At 44.1% G+C, this 27,925-nt stretch overlaps 1 protein-coding gene across 2 annotated transcripts in view; it reads right to left on the bottom strand.

Moving 5' to 3' along the window:
• Positions 1 to 27,925, bottom strand: part of LOC115463484 (forkhead box protein P3-like) — a 79,907-nt gene that overhangs the window by 14,653 nt on the left and 37,329 nt on the right. The window contains exons 5-10 of one of the 2 annotated variants that reach the window (XM_030194025.1): positions 26,180 to 26,315; positions 20,872 to 21,094; positions 11,899 to 11,986; positions 10,463 to 10,543; positions 9,710 to 9,881; positions 9,417 to 9,493 (exon numbers count right to left, since the gene is read on the bottom strand). In XM_030194025.1, coding sequence (XP_030049885.1) covers positions 9,417 to 9,493; positions 9,710 to 9,881; positions 10,463 to 10,543; positions 11,899 to 11,986; positions 20,872 to 21,094; positions 26,180 to 26,315 — 777 coding nt within the window. The remainder of the gene's footprint in view (positions 1 to 9,416; positions 9,494 to 9,709; positions 9,882 to 10,462; positions 10,544 to 11,898; positions 11,987 to 20,871; positions 21,095 to 26,179; positions 26,316 to 27,925) is intronic. The other variant, XM_030194027.1, reaches the window with a different exon arrangement.

Below are 27,925 nucleotides of genomic sequence, written 5' to 3'. Positions count from 1 at the left end.
AGCAGGGGCGGACCTAGGTGGGGCCACGGGGGCATGGGCCCCCACAGATTTAGCCCTAGCCCGCTCTACTTTCGACCCCCCCCCCCACCGCCGCCGGAATGTGCAGGACATCAGGAGTCAGGACTCACAGAAACAGATCAGCGAACGTGCTGCAGACCGGCGCTGAAGAGGACCGGCTGGCAGGGGTTGGGGACCCCCACCAGCAAAGGTACCTGACGGTGGCAGGGGAGGGTCGGTGGAGGTGTGGCAGGGAGGGGCAGTGGTGCCGGGGGGGGGGGGGGGCTAAAATGTGCCCCCTCACCTCGAGCTCTGGACCCCCCCTCCTGCTGAAGTCTGGCTACGCCCCTGCTAAAAAGTACCTGCCAGATCTGACAGGAAAGACCCCTTTTGTTGTTGCTGATTCCCTGAGATAATGATTAATAATTGTTTATGGGTGTTACCTTTGGGAACTTGTCTAAACCCTTCCTGGACAAAGAATTCTTGTGACTTTTCTTTAAGCAAAACTAGTTTGTTTGTTTTTTTACAAATATACATGTTCTATGCTTTAAACTTGACACCTTACTCATATCTCTGTGGCAACAGCAAGTCTTTTACAATGGTGTCCACACACAAGCCTGACTTTGCTATTAATATTTTACAGGTTATGGCACAGAAAAGGAAGATGTTCCTTTCATTAATTAGATATTTGAAGCTGTGTTATTAAACAATAGGTAATCTAGCCACTGGATCTTGGAGGGTTTGTTTCTTAAATGCTCACGTTGATTTAGTTGTAAAAAAAAATAGCTTAACAGACTATTTAAATACAAATCTCCGAAGAAGCTGCTTTGTCTTGGAACATTATTTATATCAGTGTTGTTATATACATAAATTTAAAGTGGTACTTAATTTTAAGTCTTTTTTCCATAGTAAAAGTTGGCAGATAAAGAGTGAAATTAGCCATCATCAATCTGCCCAGTAAGGTGGTTAGGAACTTGTAACTGCTGCTTCATGTGGGTAATCCTGGAACCTTTATTTGGGATTGTAACTGCCACTCTGGGCAGGGCATTCCCCATGCCTTTCCAATCTTCCAGTAAATTTCTTTTCTGATCTAGTTCTTTAAGAGAATGCTGTATCTTGTTAAGAGGATCCTGACTAGGCTGCCTGCTCAATCTGTGCTAAAGCTGCCTGCCATTATATCTGGAAAAGATGCATTGGTTCCTACCAACTTATTTTTATTTTCAGCCATTTGTAGTAGTTTTCTGGTTTGACTATATTTAATTATTAATATGGTAAACTGCATTTTAACAGGAAAAGACTACAAAGGGGATATTCTTCATCAATAAATCCATTATTCTGCAGTGGAGTGGAACGGGTAAATGTGAATTGGTTATTTTCTCTTTCAAACAGAACAAAGACTAGGGGATACTCCATAAAGTTACTAAGTAGTACATTTCAAACAAAGCAGAGAAAATAAATTATGCTTTGAGTGAAAAACAAAGGGATATTTTTACAAAGCTGCAGTAAAAAGTGGCCTTTGGCATCCCCTTAGGCCATTTTTACCATGGCCATAAATTGGCATGTTTTCTATTTTTTGCATTAATGACCATGTTCTAATGTTGCCATTAGCACACGGCCATTTTTAAAAATTGCTGCAGGAGCACTTACTGCCTCCTACTTTGTAGACAGTAAGGGCTCCTGTGTTATTGGTGCCCTTGTGGCGTAGCCACAGGTGGGCCTGAGTGGGCCGCAGCCCACCCACTTTGGGGTCAGGCCCACCCGAAATCAGTGCTCTGTAGGCATGGCTGGTGGGGATCCACAAGCCTTGCCAGCAGAAGACCTCCTCCTGGCAGAAAGAACCCTTACATCCTGTGCAGCCAGCAGTGTTGCTGAGCCACTGCTGACCCACCCCTTGCACATGCGCAGAGGATGTCAGTGGATCTGGGACATGTCAGTGGATCTGGGACACTACCACTGGCAGTGCAGTGTGTAAGTGTTCTTTCTGCTGGGAGGAGGTCTTCAGTTGGCGGGGCTTAGGTATTTCTTTTGGTTTGATTGGGGGGGGGGGGGAGAAAAGAACCAGAGGGGGAAGAGGAGAGCAGGGAATGCACTGGAGGGGGTCAAGGAGGGTGGGGAAGAGATGAGTTTTTGGGCCCACCGTCTTTGGGCTCAGGCCTACCCTAAATTTGTCATCTGGCTACACTTCTGCAGTGCAGTAAACATTCAGCACATCCGAGCTTTAGCCTCAAACACCAGTTATTCTTCAACACAGGGCCACAAGACTGACCAGACTTGGGAATTTTTTTCAACCACTAACACTTGATGATATTAGAACACTTCTGTCGAAGTGTTCACGAACCCACTGCTCCATGAACCATTGCCCAAAAGCCTTACTCCCAATCATCCCTATTGAGGTGGATCACTGGCTATGAGATGGTCTAAATTCAGTTGAATTCTAGCTCTCTTCCTTTAGGTATGAGCAAAATTATCCTTACTCCTCTGCTGAAAGGATCAGGTCTAGAAGTAACATCGGCTGCAACCTACCATCCAGTGGCTAGCATACTACTTTATAACAAAATATTAGAAACCTACATCAGCAAACAGCTCTCTTTATATCTGGAAAATTTTTCTATTCTACATTGGTCACAATTTAGCTTCAGATCGGCACACAGCACAGAAACCTACTGCTTGTTCTAACTACTTATGTCGAACAACATCTATGCAAAGGAGACCAAGTAAAACTTCTACAATTCGATATCTCAGCAGTGTTTGATGCATTTGATCACATGTTGCTCTTGAAATGCCTGGTTCAGATGGGAACAACAGGTACTGCTCTCAAATGGTTCAGTGAATTCCTTTCAAACCAAAGTTCTGTTGTGAAGCATAATAAAACTCTCTAAATACTGATCTCCGATCTGTGGGGTCCCTCATGGATCCCCCTCTCTCCTATCCTGTTCAACTTCTTCTGGTCATTCCTTGCCTGAATACAACTGGGACTCAACGAGCTTATTCTATCATATGCTGATGACATCATGCTTCTCCTACCACTGACCTCCATAAGTAAAGACCCGAAACAGTTAGTTACAGTGGGCATGAATGCTGTTAGGACCTGGGCCCCAACCAATAAACTGAAATTAAACTTGCATTAAACCAAGATACTGTGGTTCCGAAACCATGGAGTTGTTGTCCCTCCCTCAATTTCATTAGCCAATGGTCAAATCTTTGCAGTCGATTCAGAAACCTGAGTGCTAAGGGTCTTGCTTACATAAGTACATAAGTATTGACATACTGGGAAAGACCAAAGGTCCATCAAGCCCAGCATCCTGTTTCTAACAGTGGCCAATCCAGGTCATAAATACCTGGCAAGGTCCCAAAAAAGTACAAAACGTTTTATACTGCTTATCCCAGAAATAGTGGATTTTCCCCAAGTCCATTTATGTCACGTCTATGGTCATGACCCCTCACAGCCTCTACCTGATGTCTGGGGGTCCGCTTCTGAGCTGGCTTCTGCCTATCCTTTCTGGAGTAGTTCTGTCTTTGGGAAGATCTGTTTTGGTTTCCTATCTCTGGCAGCCGTCAGCTGGGTTGGCTCAAGGGCGGCAGCCATCTTGGATGGCTCAAGAGTGGTAGCCATCTTGGATAGCTCAAGAGGTACAGCCACCTTGGATAGATCATATCATAGGAAGCCATCTTGGAGTAACAAGGACAGGAAGGAAGCCCATATTTGGATCTTAGAGATCTCCTGTGGGAACAGCCTCCATAGTTACTTAGATTTGCTGCAGCTGTGTCTCAGGTGTGGATGGGCTTTATTAATCACCTAGAGACTGCAGTCCTTTGCCTTTGCATTGCGTCTTAGGCCCTGGTACATGGGTGCTGGTGCACTTCTGCCTGAGAGACTTTGTCTGATCCTGATTCTGTGTTTGCTGGTTTCTTGCCTTTTGAACCCTGCCTGTTACTGAACTATTCTTCTGCTTGTCGCCTGCCTAGACCCGGAGTGTCACTGGAATATTCTTCTGCTTGTCACCTGCCTAGACCTGGAGTGTTACTGGACTATTCTTTTGCTTGCTGCCTGCCTTTTGAACCTTTGCCTGGACCTGGACTTTGTTTTGCTTGCCGCCTGCCTTTTGAACCTTTGCCTGGACCTGGACTTTGTTTTGCTTGCCGCCTGCCTTTTGAACCTTTGCTTGGACCTGTCTTCTGCTTGCTTGCTGGCTGACTGCCAGAGACCTAGCCTGGATTTACCGGTACGTCTGTACTGCCTTGCTTCTGGTGTGGGGTGGTTTTGCCTGCCACTGCTGCTCCTCGGCAGTGGCCCAAGGGCTCACAAACCTAGTTCCTGTTTAGTGAACCTGACAATTTAATAATGGACTTTTCCTTTAGGAAACCGTCCAAACCTTTTTAAAACTCCGCTAATTGCCTTTACCACATTCTCTGGCAACAAATTCCAGAGTTTAATTACACGTTGAGTGAAGAAAAAATTTCTTCGATTCATTTTAAATGTACTACATTGTAGCTTCATCGCATGCCCCCTAGTCCTAGTATTTTTGGAAAGCGAACAGACGCTTCACATCTACCCGTTCAACTCCTCTCATTATTTTATAGACCTCTATCATATCTCCCCTCAGCTGCCTTCTCTCCAAGCTGAAGAGCCCTAACCGCTTTAGCCTTTCCTCATAGGGAAGTCGTCTCATCCCCTTTATCATTTTCATCGCCATTCTCTGCAGCTTTTCTAATTCCACTATATCTTTTTTGAGATGCGGTGACCAGAATTGAACACAATATTCGAGGTGCGGTTGCACCGTGGAGCGATACAAAGGCATTATAACATCCTCATTTTTGTTTTCCATTCCTTTCCTAATAATACCTAACATTCTATTTCCTTTCTTAGCCGCAGCAGCACACTGAGCAGAAGGTTTCAACGTATCATCAACGACGACACCTAGATCCTTTTCTTGGTCTGTGACTCCTAACGTGGAACCTTGCATGATGTAGCTATAATTCGGGTATCTCTTTCCCACATGCATCACTTTGCACTTGCTCACATTAAATGTCATCTGCCATTTAGACGCCCAGTCTCCCAGTCTCGTAAGGTCCTCTTGTAATTTTTCACAATCCTCCCGTGATTTAACGACTTTGAATAACTTTGTGTCATCAGCAAATTTAATTGCCTCACTAGTTACTCCCATCTCCAGGTCATTTATAAATATGTTAAAAAGTAGCGGTCCCAACACAGACCCCTGGGGAACCCCATTAACTACCCTTCTCCATTGAGAATACTGACCATTTAACGGGCTGCAGTGAAAGTCGCCAGTACCACGGACCCTGAGGCAGGAATTGAAGGAAGCACCAAAACCTTGGCCCTTGTCGGCCGTGGCAAGGAGAGACTGAGTGACAGCAGATTGAACATAACAGCAAGATAAGTGCTGGTTTAATATTTAACATTAAGACAGAATCCGTAAAGAATAGACACTGTGTAGAGAGGAGGTTTTTTGCCAATGATGACAGCAAGAACTCAGGATAATTAAGAGCCGTAGAGCTACGTTAAGGAGTCTGTTGAGGCTTTTTCCTCCGTCTCATGAAAGATCACGTAGACAAGAATATATAGAGTTCCGGATTAGGAATAGCTTATTTGATTAGCGAACATGTCTCTCTGATCTTAGCTACTCCACAATGAACACATGTATAATCAAAGAACACATGAGATGTGGAGGAATGACCTAATAGTTAGTGCAGCAGGCTTTGATCCTGGCAAGCTGGGTTCAATTCCCACTGCAGCCCCTTGCGACCTTGGGCAAGTCACTTAGGGGCCCTTTTAATAAGCTGTGTAAGTGTCTATGCGCGCCCAACGCATGCCAAAATGGAGTTACCGCCCAGCTACAGCAGGGCTCTTGTGGTAATTTCATTTTTGGCACGTGTCCGAAAAATAATTTTTATTTGCAGCCACGTGCCAAGTGGCATTTGATGCACGTAGGTCATTACTGATCAGTTACTGCGTGAGACTTTACTGCTAGGTCAATGGCTGGCGGTAAGCTCACAGACCCAAAATGGATGCGTGGCAATTTTGATTTTGCCACATGTCCATTTTCGGCAAAAATTAAAAAAGGCCTTTTTTACAGGCGCGCTGAAAAATGGATCGGTGTGCGCCCAAAACCCGTGCCTACCCTACCGCAAGCCATTTTTCAGTGCACCTTAGTAAAAAGACCCCCTTTTACTAAGGTGCGCTGAAAAATGGCCTGCACTGTTGTAGAAGTGTGTATTGGATGCGCGCAGGTCTATTTTTCAGCGCGCCTGCAAAAGAGGCCCTTTTTTGCTGAAAAGGAACGTGTGGCAAAATAAAAATCAGTGCACGTCTATTTTGGCCCTGAGACCTTACCGCCACCCACTGACTTAGCGGTAAGGTCTCACATGTTAATTGGGCGGTAATCATCAGCATTCATACACTGCCAATTACCGCCTGGTTAGCGCCATATGGTAGAAAATAGAAATGATTTTCTGCTGTGTATTTTGGACATGCATCAAAATTAGAATTACCGCCCAAACTGGGTGGTAGTTCTAATTTGACGCGCATTGTACGTGCGTAGATGCCTATCGGGCTTATTTTCGAAAGTGATCGCCAGCCATCTTCCGATTTATGTCGGAAGATGGCCGGCGATCTCTCAAAAGCGGCCAAATCGGTATAATCGAAAGCGGCTTTTTTGACAGCATTGCCGCTTTCCCGTCGCCTCATCGGCGAAAGTTCAAGGGGGCGTGTTGGCGGCGTAGCGAAGACGGGACATGGGCGGGCATGGGCGTGGTACCAGATGGCCGGCTTTCGCGGATAATGGAAAAAAAAAGCGGCGTTCATCAGTATTTCGCCGGGTTTACTTGGTCCTTTTATTTTCACGACCAAGCCTCAAAAAGGTGCCTCAACTGACCAGATGACCATCGGAGGGAATGGGGGATGACCTCCCCGTACTCCCCCAGTGGTCACCAACCACCTCCCACACTAAAAAACACAATTATAAACATATTTTGCCAGCCTCAAATGCTGTACCCACCTCCATGACAGCAGAATGTGTTCTATCCTCTGACAGCCTTTCCCTGATTGTGATGTGGCTCTCGGGTGAGTGTGACACCTTTTCTGTCACATCAGCAATGCATTGTGGTGGGTGTAGGGTAGTGAGCTGTACTCCGATGGTGCTTTTCCCCCTGCTAACTGGGTCAGTGTGCCCTGTTTTGTTTCCGGTAGTCCATGAGGTAGTGGCCATTTTTGTAAGCCAGTTTTAGATCCCTTTCATGTGTTACCCACGTTAGAGAACTTAGTTATTACCTTGAATGTGGCTGAAACAGGGCATTGTACACCATTCTGCCAGCTCTGACCTACTGCTAATCTCAGTACCAGGGAGACTCTTTGCCAGTGGGGCACAACCTCTGATCTGCAGTTAACTGTGAGTAAACGTGCTTATTCAAATAAAGGACTTTTTCAAAGAGATTAGTCTTCAGGTGTCAACTGGTATGCCAAGGTTATACAGCAGCAACAAGTCCTAGAGGCCTGCGTGTATGCAGGTCCCTGGAGCACTTTTAGTGGGTACCGCAGTGCATTTAAGGCAGGCAGACCCAGGCCCATCCCCCCTACCTGTAACACTTGTGCTGGTAAATGGGAGCCCTCCAAAACCCACTGTACCCACATGTAGTTGCCCCCTTCACCCCTAAGAGCTACGGTAGTGTTGTACATTTGTGGGTAGTGAGTTTTTTTTGGGGGGGGGGGTAAGCATGGGAGCTAAGTAAGGGAGCTATGCATGTGGGAGCTTTTTCTGAAGTCCACCGCACTGACCCCTAGGGTGCCCAGTTGGTGTCCTGGCATGTCAGGGGGACCAGTGCACTACAAATGCTGACTCCTCCCACGACCAAATGCATTGGATGTCGCCGGGTTGGAGATCGCTGGCATTTTTTTCCATTATCACTTTAAAACAAAACCGGCCATCTCAAACCCGGCGAACTCTGGCATTTGGCCATGCTAAACCGTATTATTGAAAAAAAAGATGGCCGACCATCTTTTTCGAGAATATGGTTTCGGCCAGCTGTAGCGCCGCCGCCAAAATAGATCACCGGCCATGTATTTGGCTGGCGCCGTTCGATTATGCCCCTCTATGCGTCTTAGTAAACGGGCCCCTTAATCCTCCATTGCCCCAAGTACAAAAGATTGTGAGCCCTCTAGGGACAAAGTACCTGCTTATAATATGTACAGCACTGCGTACTTCTAGTAGCGCTATAGAAATGAATAGTAGTAGTATTATCACGTATCTCAGAAGCCAGCAATGGCCACTATTTTGCCAATCTGAGGCAGCTTCAGGGCAGTCCAATTTGATGTGATGCAATTTAGTGACAGTAACCCAGGAACATGACTCATTAAGGTAACCAAGACAAGTGATGAACTCCCGCATCTTCTATAATTATACACCTTCAATGAAGCAGTTAGTTGAAGAATGTGTCCTTTTGAATTAACAGATATATTGATTCAGGAGGTTTTTGGAGACCGTGATGTTAGCTGTTGATAATGGTTGGTTGAACATATATATAACAGCTACATTGAGGTCTTTTTCCTGCACAAAAAAATGTTTTAATTTGGAAAGTTTTGTGATTTGTTTTGGGAATTCTAGCTGTAATTTACAGTTAGCTTTTAAGGGTCTGCACAGAATGGATCTTGAATATTTGACATTCAAATTAACTGTATAGGTCTATGCTCACTCATGTAAGACTTCTCCAAAAGATTACCAGTACCCATCATGTGTCCCAGGGGCGTAGCTAGGTGGGGCCACGGGGGCATGGGCCCCCACAGATTTAGTCCAGGCCCCTGGTACCTTTGCTGGCGGGGGTCCCCAACCCCCGCCAGCTGAAGCCTTCTTTAGCGCCAGTCTCTGGCGCTCCACGTTTGCTGATCTGTGCTGCTGTCTTGAGTCCTGACATCCTATATGTTCTTTTAAGTGAAACTGAGCATGCTCAGTTTCACTTAAAGGAACGCGCAGGCACGCCGCGTTCACTGTTCTGTGCTTTCTTCCTCCTGTCAGGTTTTCAGGATTTCCTCAATGAATATGCATGAGATCTATTTGTATGCACAGCCTCCATTATATGCAAATAGATCTCATACATATTCATTAGGAAAATCCTGAAAACCTGACCTAGCGAGTGCTGAGGTTGAACATCCCTTCTCTAAACTAACATACAAATAAACCAATAGAAAACCAAGAAAACGATCCAAAATTAACTTATCTATTTGTAGTTTGAAATGTTAGTTTCATGTTTAGATGCATATACTTGGTTTTACCAAATGAAACGAGTGTTATGTATTTGTTTTACTGTACTTTGGATTTTATTTGAACTGTAGTAATGTAATATTTATTTGAACTATATTTCCCTAAGCGCCAGTTATAAAAATGATATGATGTCATAAATAAACTTACCCAGCTGATCAGTGAGGCATAGGTAAATGGTGGTCTCACATTATTCACTTTGTAATATTCAACACTATGAGCCATATCTGTCAGTAAGAAAAAGACAAGTCAGCAAAATAGTCGAAGACCACCCAACAACTTGTCTAGGACACTGATCAGCTTTCAGGCTCTGACTTCAGTATAAGTTATTGCTGTATTGCACTGGGTAAATCACAGCTACATGTTTAGTCCTGCATTTTGGTTGCATGCGTGTATATGAAATGTGTTGCTGTACAGTCATAGAAAGGGGAGGGGGAATGAACCTGGGAGTAGACTGGACCCATGTTGACAACCCCACAGGTGTCTCCGCACTGAACAGAAACTCTCCAAGATGCCATCTTGATTGGTTAGTGATGCATGCACCGCTGGCAAGGTCGACACTGTAGTAGATCTTGGATTGAAAAACATACTTCTCTCGCTCTGCTCTGTAGATTTCTGACCAGAAAAGAGAGATTGTCATGAAATTGTTTGGATACCATCTCTGGAGATCTAAGGAGGTAGGATCTGAACTTGCTTTCTCTTCTTGTCTGAGCTACCTGTTAATAGCTCATATTTTCAAGAGTCCTTAAGTTTCCTTACAACAAACAAAGTCACTTTGCAGGGGTACAGCCATGGGGGGCCTTGGCACCCCCACTCTGGCCTGAAGCCCCCTCCAAAATTGTGGTACCAGTCTAATGACTGGCAGGCATTGAGGAAGGGGAAGAGCTGAGAGGAAATATGTGGTTCCTTCAGTTCACCCCTGGGCCCCTCCCAAAATGGACTTTGGGCTATGCTTCTGACGCACAGGGATTCTCTTCACAAGGGCCCAGGCAAGGCTCCTGAAGGTTAAAATTCCTTGCAGCAAGACCTTGTCACTATCTCAGAAAAAATGCATTGGCTGAACCTTTTTTATTCTTGGAGCAATGCAAGAGGCCTGAATAACTGGTAGACATGGCTGTGTGTGCACGGAGGAAAAGTTACACAAGAAAGGTGGGGGTCACAAGCATGAAATGAAGCAGATGAGGAGTGGTGCTCACCGTGAAGCAGAGCCTATTTGTGTTTAATCTTCCTGCCAACTCAGTCTGCATGGAATGCAACTTAATCTTCTCCAGGGCCAGCTGTAAAAAGAAGGGAAAGGCACTGGCTTAGAGCTCTGCAGGGAATGAGGGGTGGAGAATGGGGGCACTCTCGCCCCGCCAAACCTCAGCCAGAACGTCACACAACTCTCTTCTTTAACAATGGTCCTGGTGAAAACCGGAGTCTTTGGGCTGGGATGCCCTTTATTGGGCATGTGGCCTTGGAAGCTGGTCTTTGGTTTAGTCTTACACTGGCCCAATAAGTGGCATCCCAGCTGAAAAATAAATTATAGAGCAACAGTGAGAAGAGGAGCACCGGATGCTTATGTCACTAGCTAAGAACAGATGTCATCAAACTCAACTTAATCTGAAGAAAGGGCTTGATTTGCAAGGTTATCGCCAACAGAGACTGTGTGGAATCTATGGCCATAGGTGCCACTCTGTAGGTGCTTGAGCACTCCATTTACTTTATCCAAGGAGGGGTACTTTAAAATGGGTTGAACACCCCCAATCATTCTGAAAAGTTGGTTTCTCTGTCTCTGGCTACAAGATCACAGATCTGTGTAAGAACTGAATCCTTGTCTGCTTGAAGGTGAGGACTGATTAGGGAACAAATTCAGGACAGAAAAGCAGGGGGAATGGAGGGTGAGAAATGATTGGGTATATTACCTTTGTCTACACTAGAGGCTGACCAAAACCAGTCTTTTCAATTTTGACTAAAACCGAAGCTGAAACTAAAATCAGACAGACCCCACCCTCTGAACAACACCCGCTCCCCCCCATCACCCCGCTGCTGCCACCACCAAACACAGCCCCCTTATCCACAAGCAGATAGAGCCCCCCCCTTCCAGACCTACTTGTCAGACTCCCCCCCTCCCCCCGGGCCTACCTTTTATATCCTGGTGTTCTAGGACCTAACTGGAGCAGGAGCAAACCACAGTGATTTCTGCCCCTGTGGTCTGCGATCTTCAGCAGCAGTCTGCCACTGAAAGTCTCAGCAGCCCTTTTGATGGGGAGACATCAGGGATAGGAGCAACTGGCGATTGCTCCTGTCCCGGTTAGGCCACTAGATCACCAGGTCTCTAATCGTAGGCCTGGGGAAAGCCTAGATGTGCTGGGTGGCCATCGTTGGTTTTGGTCGGGGTGGGGGCAACGAGTGGGAGGTGGTTTTGGTCAGGGATGTGGAGTTCCAGTTTAAGCCAAAAATGCACCAGCATTTTCAGCCAAACCGAAATATAGTTGAATTGGAATTTCAGGCCTGTTTCAGTGCTGAAGCTGAACCTAAAATTTGGTCAGCCTCCTCTAGTCTACACCCTAGAGCTTCTCTCTCCACTGGAGAAGGCAGGTCTCGCCTCACACCTTGACTTTTCTAGGCTCTGACTCTGGATTCTTCTCACCTGCTGCTCCAAGTTTTCAACAACTTCCTTCTGTATCAGACACTGGGCTGTGCCTTTATCATCCAGTCGGTGGTCACTGTGTAGATGCCTGAAAAAAAGAGACAATTTGTAAAATGCATATTGATTAGACAGTGATTGAATCTTGAATATTGAGCACAATTCATAGTAACATAGACTCTCAAAAAGATATAGTGGAATTACAAAAGGTACAGAGAAAGGTGACCAAAATGATAAAGGAGATGAAGCAACTTCTGTATGAGGAAAGGCTAAAGAGGTTAGAGCTCTTTAGCATGGAGAAGAGATAGCTGAATGGAGCTGTAATAGAGAAATAGCCAGAGTACCTGAATGTAACTCACCTTGAGCTACTACTAAAAAAGGTGTGAGCAAAATCAAAATAAATAAATAAAATATATACAATCATGGGTGGAGTGGAATGGGTAGACATGAATTGCTTGTTTGCTCTTTTCAACTGTTATTGAGGTGGACTTTGGGAATGCAACTATTTATCCCTGAGGGTAAGTAGCATGAAATCTATTTACTGTTCGGGATCCTGTTTGGTACTTGTGACCTGGATTGGCCACTGCTGAAAACAGGAAACTGGGCTTAATAGACCTTTCGTGTGACCCAGTACAGCAATGCTTAAGTTTTTAATATTATCTATTTACCACTTTTGGTTTCCTCTTTTCTTGGATGTCAGCTTTCAGCAGTAAGCACCACTCCCTATAAGGTGAGTGCATGTGCAACAGTGCAGGATCCCTCCAGCTGCTATACACGCCACACCCCCAGGACTAGCTTAACCATTAGGCAGAATAGTATGTGGCAAAGGGCAGCACCATTTGAAGGGGTGTAAAAATATCAGCTGCAGTCAGAGCAAAACAATAGACCATGATATCCACACATACTGCTACCCACAGGGAGAGCAGCTAATTTTCAAATAGCTTATTTACCCATATAAATGGCTTTTAGACATCACACTCATTGGGGGTCCTTTTTATAATGGACTCAAACATATATGACAGGCTTTTATTTGCTCAAGGGGGTCTCATGAAATTTACTTCTCTGTTGTCCGTGATATATGAAATGAGCACAGGCATTCAGGCAATGAAGAACAGGGAACAGGATTGCCACTTGTGCGCATATTTTATAAAGCACTTGCATAAGTGCCTACTGATACATCCATGCATACAATTACCCCTGCCTCAGAGCAGGTCTAAACAGTGCTTCTACTGCCTCTGGAGTGATTTCATAAAGGGAATGGAAGCCCATATGTTACCTTTTATAAAATATCACTATGCCTCTTCAAATCATAGTAAATGTATATCTAAAGTACATTAAACAACTATGCAAACAGAAAACACCTTCACCATATAGATTCAAGCAGACAGTCAGAGGCAGCATAGTGAAATAAGAGTTCTGCATTGAAATATTACGTTATTATCTACTGTCATGCCAAACAGATACATGAATTTTATGCAACCTCTGCTGCTTCAGGCCTGTACTGTTGAATTTATAGATTATTATTTATTGTAGTCCAAACAGCCAATTAGGGGCGTAGCTGTGTGGGGCCACGGGGGCATGGGCCCCCCTAGATTTGGCCCTGGCCTCCCCGCTGCCGGGGGCTAAAATGTGCCCCCTCACCTCAGACTCTGGACCCCCTTCCCGCCGAAGTCTGGCTATGCCCCTGCAGCCAATTATCTCAAATCACCAGACAAAACTGAATATCGGGGTACATTAAACTAACCACGTTTCTTTGATTCTAAATGATTTTAAATCAATAACCAGACGGATGTTACAGCATTAATTGGTGTTTATTATTGGTCAGTCTGGGAATCTTTGCTCTTAAATAAATAAATTGTTAGTATCTTTGAATTGTTTCACTTTTTTTTAACAGTTAACACTTTATAACCTTTTTTTTTCCTTTTACAGGACCAATTATCCCCATTTACAACAGGATGAAAACCCAGATAAGTATTATTATTCAATTAATCTTAGTTCTTCTGTTAACTTTAATGCCAAAGGAAAATGTATTTTTCTTAGAACTGATTCTTTGTGTTGTTTTGTTGTCCCTATACTAGGAAGGGCACAGAAAACTTTTCAGGATACTTTCAAACTCAAGCACCCAATATTCCATACACACTTGTGCATGCAATTGAGTCAATACCTATGCTTTTGAACCTTAGGTTCTTGTACCACCAATGTCAGACAATTATACTGAAGCAAATAACTTTTAAAATAAATTTTTCTTTCTCAGGATTTCACTTCTACTTTTAAATGAAACCCTAGTCCATCCTCTCCCATTCATGCCTTGTAAAGCATATGGGATTCCAAGTCACTGCTATACTATTAGGCTGGTAAGGCCTTGTAGGCCAGAATCCCAGACCTTATAGGGCCACCTCAAAATTACAGTCCTGGAGAGAAAATAATTTATTTTCCCTATTGTGACTTCACTCTTATTTCCAATCACTCTCTTGCACACAAGATTTCCCAAAGTGCCAGAACATAAAATTATTTTTCTTTTAAAGAAAAAGAATTCTAAGGTGAATGGCAGTGTTCTTACAAATCCTCAATGTTAGGAATAATAAATTTAAAATTATCTGACAGCCTTTAAACCCAAAAACCTTCTTTCACACACAGAGCTCTCATACATGCATCCCACCTCAGAGATCTTCAGCCCCTCTGACAACAGCAGGGTTGCCATATAAAAAAAAAATTCCCACACAAAACCGCTCAAAACCCGCCCAAAAACCGCACACACCCCACCCCCGACGCCATCACCCCGCCCCTTCCGTCATCACCCCCACCCCCGCCGTCATCAACCCCGCCCCTTCCGTCATCACCCCCGCCCCCACCCTCATCAGCCCCACCCCTTCTGTCATCACCCCGCCCCCGCCGTCATCAGCCCCACCCCTTCTGTCATCACCCCGCCCCCACCGCCATCGTCCCGCCCAATACATCAATAAACCCCGCCTAAAATGTCACAAACCCCGCCTCTGTCGCCTTTAGCCCCACCCCCCGCCGGCCGAAAAACCGCCCAAAACCCGCACAGAAAAAAGAAAACGAGCCCAAAAAACCGCAACCCGCCGCGGGCAAAAGTTTCCCATGGCGGGTTGCGGAAAACCGCCCAATTGGGCGGGAAAACCGCCCATCTGGCAACCCTGTACAACAGTCTGATCAGCTGTTGCTAGGAGTGGCAGGGACTCGGAAACACCAGCTGACCTTCATTGACCAATCAAATCTCATTTCACAAAACTTTGAAAGTTATGGAACTGAAAAGGCCAACGTGTCCATTTTGTTCCCAGAGAAATCAATGGGAAAAAGACATTTTTGTCAAATTTAACAAGAAAAAGTCCACAAAATTCACTAAAAAGGACCTGTTTCCCAAAATCCCATCAAATGTTATATATTCCATGTTTTTCCTCATACATTTTAATTCACATATACAGGTGTTAACACATTTTTCTCAAAATGTACCCCTAACCCCCCCCCCCCCCCCCAAAAAAAATGCAGCCATCTCTTCCAAAAATATTCAATAAAGCTCCACATACATCCCCAAATGACTTCTGTCAAAAAAACAAACAAATTCAAACCCCAGAAATTCTTCAAATGCAAACCTTCCCATTTCCCCTACAAAATGAATTTTGCCAAAACAATTTTAAGTACCACCCCACCTCAGAAGGATCTCAGGACCCCAAAACTACCTTTACATTTTAACAAAAATTAACCCCTTAACCCCCAGCCAAATGGGACCGAAAAAGTACAATTAAAAAACAAAAAAAAAACCTTGGGCCACCAGACCCCTTACCTTGATCCCTTAGATGACTCCACCTGGCAACCACCATCAAACCAGGTCCCAACGGACCCCCAGCAATTTCAGAGCCACCTGATCAAAAAACCACGAAGTTCTGCGAATTTCCAGAACTTCCAGCTAGGCCTTGAAAAAACTGAGGCCCTGGCACGGCTTCAGGCCTAGTCGCGTTCCTGGACGCCTACCCACAGCTTACATTTGTCTACTACAAATAATTAAACTTCATGCCTAAGAATAACTGAAACTTTATTATTGAAAAGAGAAAAATGGACCTATGAGGATCTTTATGGGGTCCTTTTACCAAGCTAAGGTAAAAAGGGTCCTGCGGTAGCAGCGGGAGCTGTTTTTGCCATGCGCCAGGGCCCTTTTTACTGTAGTGAGTAAAAGGCCCCTAAAAATGACATGGCCGTGCGGTAAAGCCATGCGGGGGGGGGGGGGGGGGGGGGGGGGGAGAGGAACAGAAACACCCATTGAGGTGGCAGTAAGGATTCCCGTGGTACCTAGCAGTAACCGGGCAGCGTGGCGCTGTCCGATTAGCGCTGGGTTAGCACAGCGCTAGAAAATACAGAATTATTTTCCATAGCACTGGAAATGGTATGTGTTCAAGGCCCAACATTACTGCCGCTGGCCGTGTTGGGCTGGATGTAGTTCTGAGTTGCCACACGGCAACCCTTTAGTAAAAGGGTCCCTATGTAAAATATGAGTGGAGTCTGCTCAGCCCTATAATTGATATCTGATGTTCCGATTGAATCTAAATTAAACTATTTTTCTATTTAGGCCTTTATAAAATAGGGACAACAGATGCAGTTATGTACTGTTCCTGCCTAGGCAAACTATCGTAAAATTACCTAATCTCCATAGTTTTTGTTACTTGGACTTTGTGTGGACGTGGCGGCAGTTAATTTGTGTTCATGGAAGTGGGTGGGGTGGGTGGTTTATTAATGTCTAAAAATTGGCAAGTGATACTCCTGCATCATGATTTACTGTTATTTCTGCACAATTTCTTCAATGTTGTTGTGTATCTTGTTTGCTTAAGTGCCTTCAATATAGACTATTGAAATAAAAATTACCTAATCTCTCTGTCTTTCTTTCTCTTTCTTGTTCTCTTTTTCTCTCCCTCTGTCTTCTTTGCCTTCTCTTTCTTTCTTTTTCTTAAATATTTTATTTATAATTTTCATCCAAATTTAACAACTCACAAGAGAAGATTACAATATGAGAAAATTTACAATATCTCTAATATCTATTACAATTAAAATGTTTACACTCTACTTTCGACCAGAAATATAAAGTAATAGGATCCAAGAAGAGAACAGGAAAAAATCTTTCTTTCTTTCTTTCTTTCTTTCTTTTTCTTTCTTTCTTTCTTTTACTTTCTTTTCTCTTTCTGTCTCTTTCTCGCTCCCTCTTTTTCTCTTTCCCTAACTCACTCTCTTTTTCTCTCATTCTCTTTCCCTCTCTCTCTTTCTTTCTTTCTCTCTCTCCATATAGATAGATAAAACCAAATTTAATATTTGAAAACCAGATGCCCAACTGTGTGATTTTACAGAATTGTTCTGGAAGAGGTGGTATCGGGATGATGATGAAGTTTAATTACTAACATTTCTTTTGTTTGGGGGGGGGGGGTGTCTATGGGCCTGAAAGTTAATTGAGGGGAGGGACACAAGGATGTTTACAGGATGCAAGGCCCGCACATGCATATGCACCCAACTGGCAAGGGACAAAAGTGTGGAAGCAGTGCCTAGGGAGCATAAAGTGGGGGCTGATGGGAGAGAGAGGGAAAGCAAGTGCTTTGGAGGGGGAAGGGAGAAAGAAGAGAAAGTAAGTGCATAGTAAGGGAAGGGAGAGAAAGAAAAGTTGTGGGAGTGTAAGAGCAACACAGGATGCCTCATGAAAAGAGAGAGAGAGCGCCTTGCTTGGGGAAGGATGGAGGGAAAGAGCACAGTGGAAGAGAGAGAAAGAGAGGGAGGGGGAAAAGAGAGAGAGAGAGAGGGAGAGAGGGAAGAGAGAGAGAGAGAGACTGCTGGGAGGAAGACAGAGAAAGCAGAGATACCAAGTTTCTCTCACTCTCACACTCTGAGCCCCTTCTTTCACTCATCAGGGCCTCAGTACCAGTGCACTGATCCTCATTATTGCTTTCATGAGAGAAAAGGTTAAGAGAAGAAAAGCCAAGTAGCCCAAACAGTAGGAATAAATCTGAGCACACCTTTTTGTTTGCTGCCTTCCCTGGCCATATGCCCTTTCCCTGCATCTATTAGGGATGGGCTGTCATTTGCAATAAAATAGGAAATGTTGTTGTATGCTGTTGATGAATGAAAATTAGCAGAAAAAAATACAATTTGTGCTTTTTTGTTTGCTGACAATAGTCTGCACTCTTACAAACAAGTGTGCATTTAAAAAGAAGGCACCCTCATGTAGAATGTGTACATTTTCCCCTATAGTTTGCCCATTTAAACCATTGTGCATCCACAAATGGCTGCACATGTGCAAACTATTACACATGCGTGAATAGTGCACACTATCAGGAGAAGAGTTTTTAATAGTACTGTGATGAAACAGTGGGTTTCTGAGCCTGAAAACTGTATTATTTCATGAAGTGTATTTCTCCTAACTTGCCAGCAGATGGCATTTGTTTTGAGTTTTAAAGCTGTTGCAGAAAAAAGAATTTCTCTCTTCCAGTTTCAGCTTATGGAAAGCCAATCTGCAGTACCATTGGGCAGCTACTTTCAAAACTGATGCTCTGGGCTCTGATTGGCTCTGGATTTCAAATCTAGCCTGAAGGTACTGGATTTTCCCCAGTCTCAGCCAGGGAGAAGAGAGAGAAAGATCTCTTTACTGAAGCCCTGTGATCAGTTATATGATATAACCTGTGAGCAGCTATATTTCCTGACCTCCCCAGGTGGTACCCAGGTAGAAAACAAATATTTAGATAGTTTTATAATTGATCCATATTTAGTTACCTGATTTGCTTGTTAATTTCACCTTTTTCTGTTCACTGTTCAAATTCTGTGATAATAAACCTTATACTGGCCATTTACTAAGGCGCGCTCACATTTTTAGCACACGCTAAAACTGTAGGCGTGCTAAACGTTAGAGATGCCCATAAGAATGTATCTGCATCTCTAACATTTAGCGCACCCTAAAAAACGGGAGCGCGCCTTACTAAAAGGGGGCCTTAGTTTATTGACTCTGCTGTCCTGGACTAAGAATCCTGGCTTGTGTTTTTAGGTCTGTGTGTGCTTTCTAGGACCCCTGGAGTGTGGCCCTAGTGTCCTAGAAATCACCGGGGAATAACCTGAGAGTGGGAGACTAGCCCAGAGGCAAGCAGGACCCAGTCAGTGGGAGCAGGGTCATCATCTACTGAGTGGTTCAGAGTTTTTTTTTAATCTTTAACCTCCAGACACAGAGCACAGTGAACAAATGCCGCAATAAGAGGGCCCCTTTCTTGTTCATTTTTTTTTTGGTAGTGTTAGGAGATTAGCAACATGTTGATGGTAGCTGGCAGTGGCTGTTGGACACCAGATATGCCTGACCTAACACAACAGCAACTGGAGGACCTCAGCAGGGAGCAGCTGCAGGACCGGCCTATGAAGAGTTCTCCCTTTAACATTTTGGTTGACCTTCTTTGAGCCTATTCTAATTTTGCTATATATATTTTTTTGAGATACGGCAACCAGAATTTAACTCAGTACTCAAGGTGAGGTCACACCATGGAGCAATACAGAGGCATTATGATATTCTTGGTCTTGTTTACCATCATTTTCCTAATAATTCCTAGCATCCGGTTTGATTTTTTGGCCGCCACTACACACTAGGCAGAAGATTTCAGAGTATTATCTAAGAAGACACCTAGATCTTTTTCTTGGGTGCTGACCCCCAAGGTGGACCCTAGCATCACTTTGCATTTGTCCACATTAAATTTCATCTGCCATTTGGATGCCCAGTCTTCCAGTTTCCTAAGGTCGTCCTATAATTTTTCACAGTCTGCATGTGTTTTTACAACTTTGAATAGTCTTGTGTCATCTGCAAATTTAATCACCTCACTTGTTCCAATTTCCAAATTGCACTGGTTACCAATGGAGGCTTGATCCATTTGAAGCTGTATACAATGATTTTTACAATTTTATATGGACAGACCCCTGCCTGCATTGTTCATATTCTGAATTTATCCCCAGTGTATAAGGGAGAAGAACTCCATAACCCAATTTTTATTACATTTCCCAAATTTAAAGGGAGTACATTATAAAAGGATGTTTGAATTATCTCTGTCTTACCAAATGCTTACATTTTGAAATTCTCTTCTAATTGATATCAAACAGATTAAAATTCTATGTTATTTAGAAGACTCTTAAAAACAGTTTTATTTCAGAGATATTTTTAATGGGGAAGAATGATGTAGCTACTAGAATTACTAGATTCTCTCTTTATTTTCTTACTGCAATATGGAATTATATAACTTGATATTTAACTGTTGTAATTCCTGGTAATGTCCAGTGTCTTCTTTGTGTTCCACGTTGAACTGATCAGGTATTTATGGAATATAAGAGGAGTTATTGTATTGTATTGTATAGTTATCGTAATATGTGCACACCAGGGCTGACTCAAGGGACTGTGGCATCTTGAGGCAACTGTTGGTTTGGCGCCCTGGGGCAACTTTTGGCTCAGCGCACCCCACTCTCTCTCTCAGGCCACTCTTCCTCCCCCTCCCAATCTACCTTTTAAAGGTGGCTTTCCCCTCCCCAGCAACGGCAGCGCTTCATCTAATGCTATGCGCATCAGCCCAGCGTTTTCACTCTGCTGCGCTTCACTCCCCTGTGTGACGTTATGTCAAAGAAGGGCAGGGTGCAGCAGAGGGAAGACGCCAGGGGTTGGTGAAGGTAGAATTAAATGAAATGCTCCTGGTGCTGGGGAGGAGAAAACTACCTTTAAATGGAGATGGGGGGTGGTCTGAGAGAGGGGGAAGGAGCATTGTCAGAGTCGGGGACAGCGAGAAATATGCTGGAAGAGTGGGACAAGCTGCTGCTAACTGGAGGAGCAGGATTTGGTCCTTGCAGATGAGGCAGACTTTTGGTGCCCTGAACCCTGGTGCACACCTATGTGTATATATGCCATTACTCTTATTTCCCATGTCGTTTCAAAAGAACGTACATTCCTAGTCTACAAGCACTGACCTTTCTCTCTTCTTGTTGAGTGTGCTGCTGATGGTTTGACAGCCAGCCATGGGGGACTTTCCCCGCACCTCTGCAGGAACTCTGTAGGATTCTGCAGGGGCGGGCGACAATGAGAAGCAGGCAGAAGAGGCAGCCGCAGTTGTGCTCCTGCTTAAGACACTTTGCCTGGGTGCTGTCTTGGAAGCCTCTTTCTGAATCCACTCCAAGTCAGTCAGGTTAATTCCTACAAAACAGAAAATGGAGATCTGGGCCTGATTGGAGACAGCTTCTCTGCGACAGAGGGTGAGGTGAGACTGTCAGTAACAACTGATTGAAAGAAAGAAAGGAAAAAAAAAGAGGGAGGCAAGTGTGCCACAAAAAAAGCCAAAAACAAAGAAAAAAGTACAAAATAGAGCTCTGTTTTATTGATTGGTTTGAATCATTCCTGATGGGCAGGAAATACTATCATGCTCATTTTCAAAAGAGAAAAATGTCCAAAAAGTGACATGTTGCATTTGGACGTTTTTCTCACAAAAATGTCCAAATCAGTATTTTCGAAACCTCTTTTTTCTCTGAAGTCGGTCAGAAGTACGTTCAGATCTCAAGGGGGTGTTTCAGGGGCGTGTTCTGGGTAGGACTTGGGCGTTCCTTAGACATTTTTCAGCCATAATGGAACAAAACAAAAACGTCCAGGGCTAAAACAGACGTTTTGAGTTAGACCTGTTTTTATAACAAATAGCTGCACTGGGAATTGAACCCACTACCCCAGGATCAAAGGCCACCGCATTAATCACTAGGCTACTCCTTCACTCCACACAAAAAGGTGCCCTTACTCCCCAGTGGTCACTAACCCCCTCCTACCCCAAACAAATGTGATTAAAAATATTACTTGCCAGCCTCTGATGTTATATTCAGGTTAATTAGAATAGTATGCAGGTCCCTGGAGTAGTCTAGTAGTGGTGCAGTGCACTGCAGACACGTGGACCCAGGCTTCTACCTCCCCCTACCTGTTACACTTGTGGAGGAAACTGTGAGTCCTCCAAAACCCACCAGAAACCCACTGTACCCACATATTGGTGCTCCCTTGACTTGTAAGGGCTATGGTAGTGGTGTACAGTTGGCGGTAGTGGGTTTTGGGGGGCTCAGCAGAAAAGGTAAGGGAGCAATGGTGAGATGTGTACCTGGGAGCATTTTATAAAATCCACTGCAGTGCCCCCAAGGATGCCCTATTGCTTTCCTGGGATGTCACTTTTCCACTGTTCTACCTGATGCCAAGCTTTCTATTTTTTTATAACATCTGAGCCTTGCGTCTATTGTTTATCAGTAGATTTGGGCTTTGAATTCAGATCTATAGAAAAAACGGAGGTCTCTTTACATATATCTAAATACCAGAGTGCTATTTTTCCATACTTCATAGCAAGAGTGTACATTCCCTAATTACCTGTCCCAATGCAACTGAAGCTTTTACCTCCTCAGTGCATGTAAATGGTTTCTTTTTTTTTTTTTAATGTTTAAATATATTTATTAATTTCAAATATTAAAACAAACATATTTGAAAGGGAAAGGTACATTAATCAATACAATTTTTTTAGAAAATAAATAAGAAAGAAACATAAATGTTTGATTAAGTACACTCAAGTCCACAGTTTAGATCCAAGATTAACAATTTGGAGATTTATAACATTAAATTAAATTTCAAAGAAATTAAACTGGTCATTTGTCTGTGTCTATTTTCTTTTTAGAGCTTTCACCTCTAAGGGGTTCTGGCTGTTATAAATTCAGAAAGTTGTATAGAGTCAAAGAAAACATATTTTACCGCCTGATAGTATATTATACATTTACAGGGATATCATAAATAAAATGTTGCTCCCAACTGAAGTACCCCTGGTTTTAATAGAAGAAATTGTCTTCGTTTTTTTTGAGTATCTTTAGATACGTCAGGAAATATGCGACCTTTAAGTCCCAGGAATTCTTTTTCTCTATTTTTGAAGAATTTCTTCATGATTAATGTTTTATCCATTGATAGAGCTAAAGTTATTAGCACTGTTGCCGGTGTCGTTAAGTCTTCTGTAGGAGTTTCTAAGATTGTGGAAACATCCAAGGATTGTTCCCTTGGTTCATCAGCCTTCATTTTAGGTAAATAATAGATTTGAGTCAAGGGAGGTAAAATTTCGTCAGTGAATCCTAGAATTTCTTTCATATATCTAATTATCATCTCTCTTGGAGTAACAGTAATCACCCGTGGAAAATTCAAAAATCTCAAATTATTTGATCTTTGGACGTTCTCCAGATTTTCAATCTTCCTTTTTATAATAGAAACATCTTTCATTGTTATCATCTGTAGTTCATGTGTTTTTTCTTCCTGAACTGTCAAGGATTTTATTTTTACCAATGTCTCTTTCCTATTAGACTCCACTGCATCGACACTTTGCTCCAGTTTTTTAACCCGAGACTCTAGTTCTTGGATTTGGGGGCACAAAACTTTCCCCAAGTTAGCTACTAAAGCCCAAAGACTTTCCAGGGTAATTTCTGTTGGTTTTTCTTCCAAAAGGTATAAAGAAACAGTACCTTGTTTTTGTAGTCCTGCGGTCTGTGTAACCTCCATTTTTGAACTTTCAGTCGCCGTCATCAGCCCTCCTGCAGTTTGGGTAACATTCTCCAGGTTAATTTGAGGGTTAATACCGCCCTCAACTCCTCTTCTCTCTGACAGATTTTCCTCAGCTCCCGTCGCCCCACTAACAGCACTATTTTCTAGCTGTTTCGGGGACGACGCCATTACAGGAGAGATAACACTCTGGGGCTGCGGGGGAGGAGCTCGTTGGTCGGGGCTGAGAGTCACTTCAAGCAGGGGCAGCGTTTCCGGCCCTCCACCCGCCGTCGACGCCGCCAATCCGCCACTCGCCGACCCTCCAGGCACATCTCCGAGTCTCCGCAAAAAAGGATCTATCGAACCTGCTAACGACGAGGTACGTCGGTCTAAGGGAGCCGCGGCTGCCGATTTTCCTCGTCGTTTAGGCATATCAGGCACTAGATTAGAGCGTGGAGGCTCGCGACCAGTTCAGGCAGCCATCTTCATAAATGGTTTCATCCCTGTAAGGCTTTCTTTCTAACCAAAGCTTTTACCACACTCAGAACATGTAAATGGTTTTACTCTGGTGTGTATCCTCTGGTGCTTTGTGAGGTTTACTTTCTGACCAAAGCTTTTACCACACTCTATACATGCAAATGGTTTCTCTCCTGTGTGGACTCTGTGATGCACTTTGAGATTTACATTACAACCAAAGCATTTACCACACTTAGAACATGTGAATGGTTTCACTCTATTGTGGATTTTCTTGTGTATTTTGTACGTTTTGAATTTGGACGTTTTTTGTCTGGGCACCAGCACTGAATATCAGGGGATAATTTTGGGTGGGCCGTGTACCAGAACTTATGCGGGCCCGGCTGATATTCAGCTGGGGCCCGCATAAGAGTTATGCAACCCAGCTGAATATCAGGCCAGGACACACATAATTAAACAATTTTTTTTTAAGTTTCACAAAGCTCCCTAAGGCCCCCCCGACAATGCCCCCTCATTCCCTCCCCAAGCCCACAAAAATAATGTCCCCCCTGGAACCCCCAGCCCCCCCCCCCAACCATCCAGGTAGTCCTTCCCAGGCCTACCTATATCCCTGGTGGTCCTGCAGTGGTTGCTGGGGACAGGAGCACAGCCTCCTCACTCTTGCCCCCTGTGGCTCTGATCCAAAATAGCTGGTAGCTTGTGGTACTTCATGTAATACCGTGAACTGCCATGACAGGTTGCGGCAGCCATTTTGGAACAGCGCCAAAAGAGGTAGGATCGAGGAAGCTGCGCTCCTGCCCCCAATGACCACCACTGGACCACCAGGGGATAAAGGTAGGCCCGGAGAGGTGTTACATGGGGGCTTCTTATTGGTAAGGGCTGGGGGAGTGAAGGAGGGGGCTCTGGGGTTTTTTATTTTTAAAGTTATGCGGGTGCCAGCACTGAATATTTTGACACCCGCATAACCCAGGCTCCTCCCCAGTGCTGCCCCCAGCACCGTCCCTAACCTGCTCACTTTTTGTTTGGGCAGTCTGTGGGGATATTCAGTGGCACTCTCTGGTTAAGTGCCGCTGAAAATACCCACTTAGGTGGCAGGAAGCAATATAAGCGGGCAGGAAAGGATCCTGCCCGCTTAAATCACTTTGAATATCGGCCCGATGTTGACTAAGTCATTGTTGATGGTAATTGAATTGCTTGTATCGGAACAACCAGTGACGAATGTATTTTTAAAGATGAAGACAGCTTTATTGATGTTTATATGATGATGTTTGATAAGATATGTATTTCTGTTTGTTCTTGATTGTTGATTTAATGTGAATGTTTTAATTGTAAGCCACCTAGAACACTTTGGATTTTACGGGTTATAAACTTTAAATAAAATAAAATAAATAAATGATATCAAGTGATCACACAGAAACCTGACATGTTTCACCAACAGGCTTCATCAGGGGTTAGTATTGGACATTTATAACAAAAGGTCCTTGTATCTTGAGACAATAAAATATCTTGCTTAACAGCTTCTTACTGTCTGGCATATTTCCTGACAAAATTGTCATCAGACCTTGCCACTAATCTGTGGTCATTTTGGCATGTACACTCTTTTCTTAGGGGCCCTTTTACTAAGGTACAGGAGGGCTAATGTGCAGGTACTAACGCCAGGCCAGTGCATGCACCCGGTGGTACTTCTGAGTTTGGTGCGCGCCAAATTCCGTGGTAGAAAATCATTTTCTGTTTTCTACTGCGGGAGCGTTCCTGGCAGTAATCAGCAGTTGCCCTGTGCTGCAGGTTACCGCGTGAGTAGCACATGAGCCCTTACCGCTAGGTCAATGGATGGCGGTAAGGGCTCAGGCTGTAAACAGGCACACACCAGTTTTAATTTCAGCACATGCCCATTAAAAAAAAAGCCCTTTTTACTAGCCGCGGTAAAAAATGGCCCAGAACACGGCCAAAACACATGCCCACACTACCGCAGGTCACTTTTTACCACGGCTTACTAAAAGGATCCCTTAGTGACAATAGTTCAGGGGAAAGTGAGGGCTAATGCCGATATTGTAACAAGCTGAAAGGGCACAGTGTCGCTATGAGGAAAATAAAATCTATAAGATACTGAAGGCAGAAAGCTCCCCACTGGTGGCAACAGATGGCAGAGTGATCAGTGGGAGGATGCTGTTACCCAGGATCCAGTCACATCACCAGTGTTAGGAGGGAGCAGCCCTGCAGTTGTTTGTACGACTCTCCAAACCTTTTCCTTATAATGGTTATAATTACCTTGAGGTAGCACATGCAGCTGTGGAGGCTCCACCTTGACTGGGAAGATTCGAGGTGGCTTCGGGGTGACTGGTGTTGGGTGAGGGAGTGATGTCATATGCAGAACTGATGGCCGAGAGCCAGTGTCTGATGAAACCTGGCAACAACACAGTCATAAAGTCTGAAAAGTAATAGCATGAGCAGAGAAACAGTGGAGATGTGCAAAACAGGTCCCCTCACAGAACAGGCAGAGTAAATACTAGTGAAGTACATACTAGTGCTATCCAATTTGCGATTCGAATCAATTCGCCAATTCATTTTTGATGAATCAATTTGAATCGATTTGTTTTTTTTAAAATCTGGATAGTTCAATCCCCCCCCCCAGCAATGACGTACCCTTTAAACTATTGTTCTTCATCAACAGCGAGCACAAGCAGCCAGCGACAGTGCTTGCACCGGCCACACAGCCTTCCCAGTGATGCGACTTCCTGTTTCTACAGAGGCAGGAATATAACAGAGGGAAGGGTGGAAGGGTGTGGGGCCCGCAATAGCAGTGTACTCATTGGTTGCTCCTGTTCACTGCCGGAGAAGATCAACAGTTTTAAAAGGTACCAAATATTTCCCCGCAGCCTCACATCATCTCACTTAACTTTCAAGCCCTTAATCCATGCCTCTTCCTCCACAGCCACCACATAAAACTTTGCCTGCTACTCTATTTCCCTCTCCCTCTCAGTCACCGAGTCCTGAGTCCCATTCATCTTCTGTTGTTCCTCCCTCCCACCCCCCTCAAGTCCTATCTATCTACCACTTTGTCTCTCCCAGTCACCGAGTTCTATTCCTCTTCTGCTCCACTCTCACCCGTTTTTTATTTTCCCCAATCTCTCTTCCTTGATCCAGCACATATAAGCTGGCAAGGATGGGCTGCAATTCTGGATTTAGCTATTGTCATGTGCACTGGACAATGTGTCCTCAGATAACCCAGAAAAAGCCACCACTCCAGCAGGAACCAAAGAAATCCATGTAATATCATTGTTCAGGTTCACTAATGGTCCTTGTTTGCTCTTACTGGTCGCTCAGGATGAAATACAAAACAATGCAGTAACCAAGGTCTTATCAAAAGAAATTAGAGACCCACAAGTAGAACTCCCTCCTCTTTTTTCTGCATCTAAAAAAAACTTTCCATCTCTTTCCCTCATCCTGCTCTCCTACTCCCCTTCCTCATATTCTCCAGTTTTTTAGTAACTTTTCCCTCTCTCCCCCTTCCATCCAGCATCTTCTCACTCTCTCCTTCTTCTCTTTCATCTAGCTGAACATTGTTTATTCCTCCAATGAACATTGCCCTTCTGTTTCTCTATGCCCCCCCCCCCCCATCCAGCATCTCTCATCTGTATCCCTAAGCCATGTCTAGCATCTCCCTTTTTTTTCTCAAGGGGCCACCATGTCCAGCATCTCCTTCTGTCTCCGTATGATTCTACCTATGTTTGACATTGCCCTTGTTATCCTATTCCTGCCCCCAGCATCACCTTTTTTGTGTCTCTAGCCTTTTTTCCCCAACTCTGAACTAGCATCTTTCTTCTCTGCCCCTCCCCCTTTCAGTGCAACATCTCCCTTCCACCTCACCAGTCCATTATCTTCCTTCCCACCCACCTTCCTTCTGCTTTCTAGGACCTGAAGTGGCAAACTATAGTTTGCTTAAAGGTGCAGTCGCTCTATTCAATTGCTGCTGAGAAACTATAAGGTGAAATTTGTTAAGAAAACTATTGACTT

Source organism: Microcaecilia unicolor, chromosome 2 (assembly GCF_901765095.1).
Source record: "Microcaecilia unicolor chromosome 2, aMicUni1.1, whole genome shotgun sequence".
In the NCBI taxonomy this organism is placed as follows: Eukaryota; Metazoa; Chordata; class Amphibia; order Gymnophiona; family Siphonopidae; genus Microcaecilia; species Microcaecilia unicolor.
This window is presented reverse-complemented; position numbering and strand designations above follow the sequence as displayed.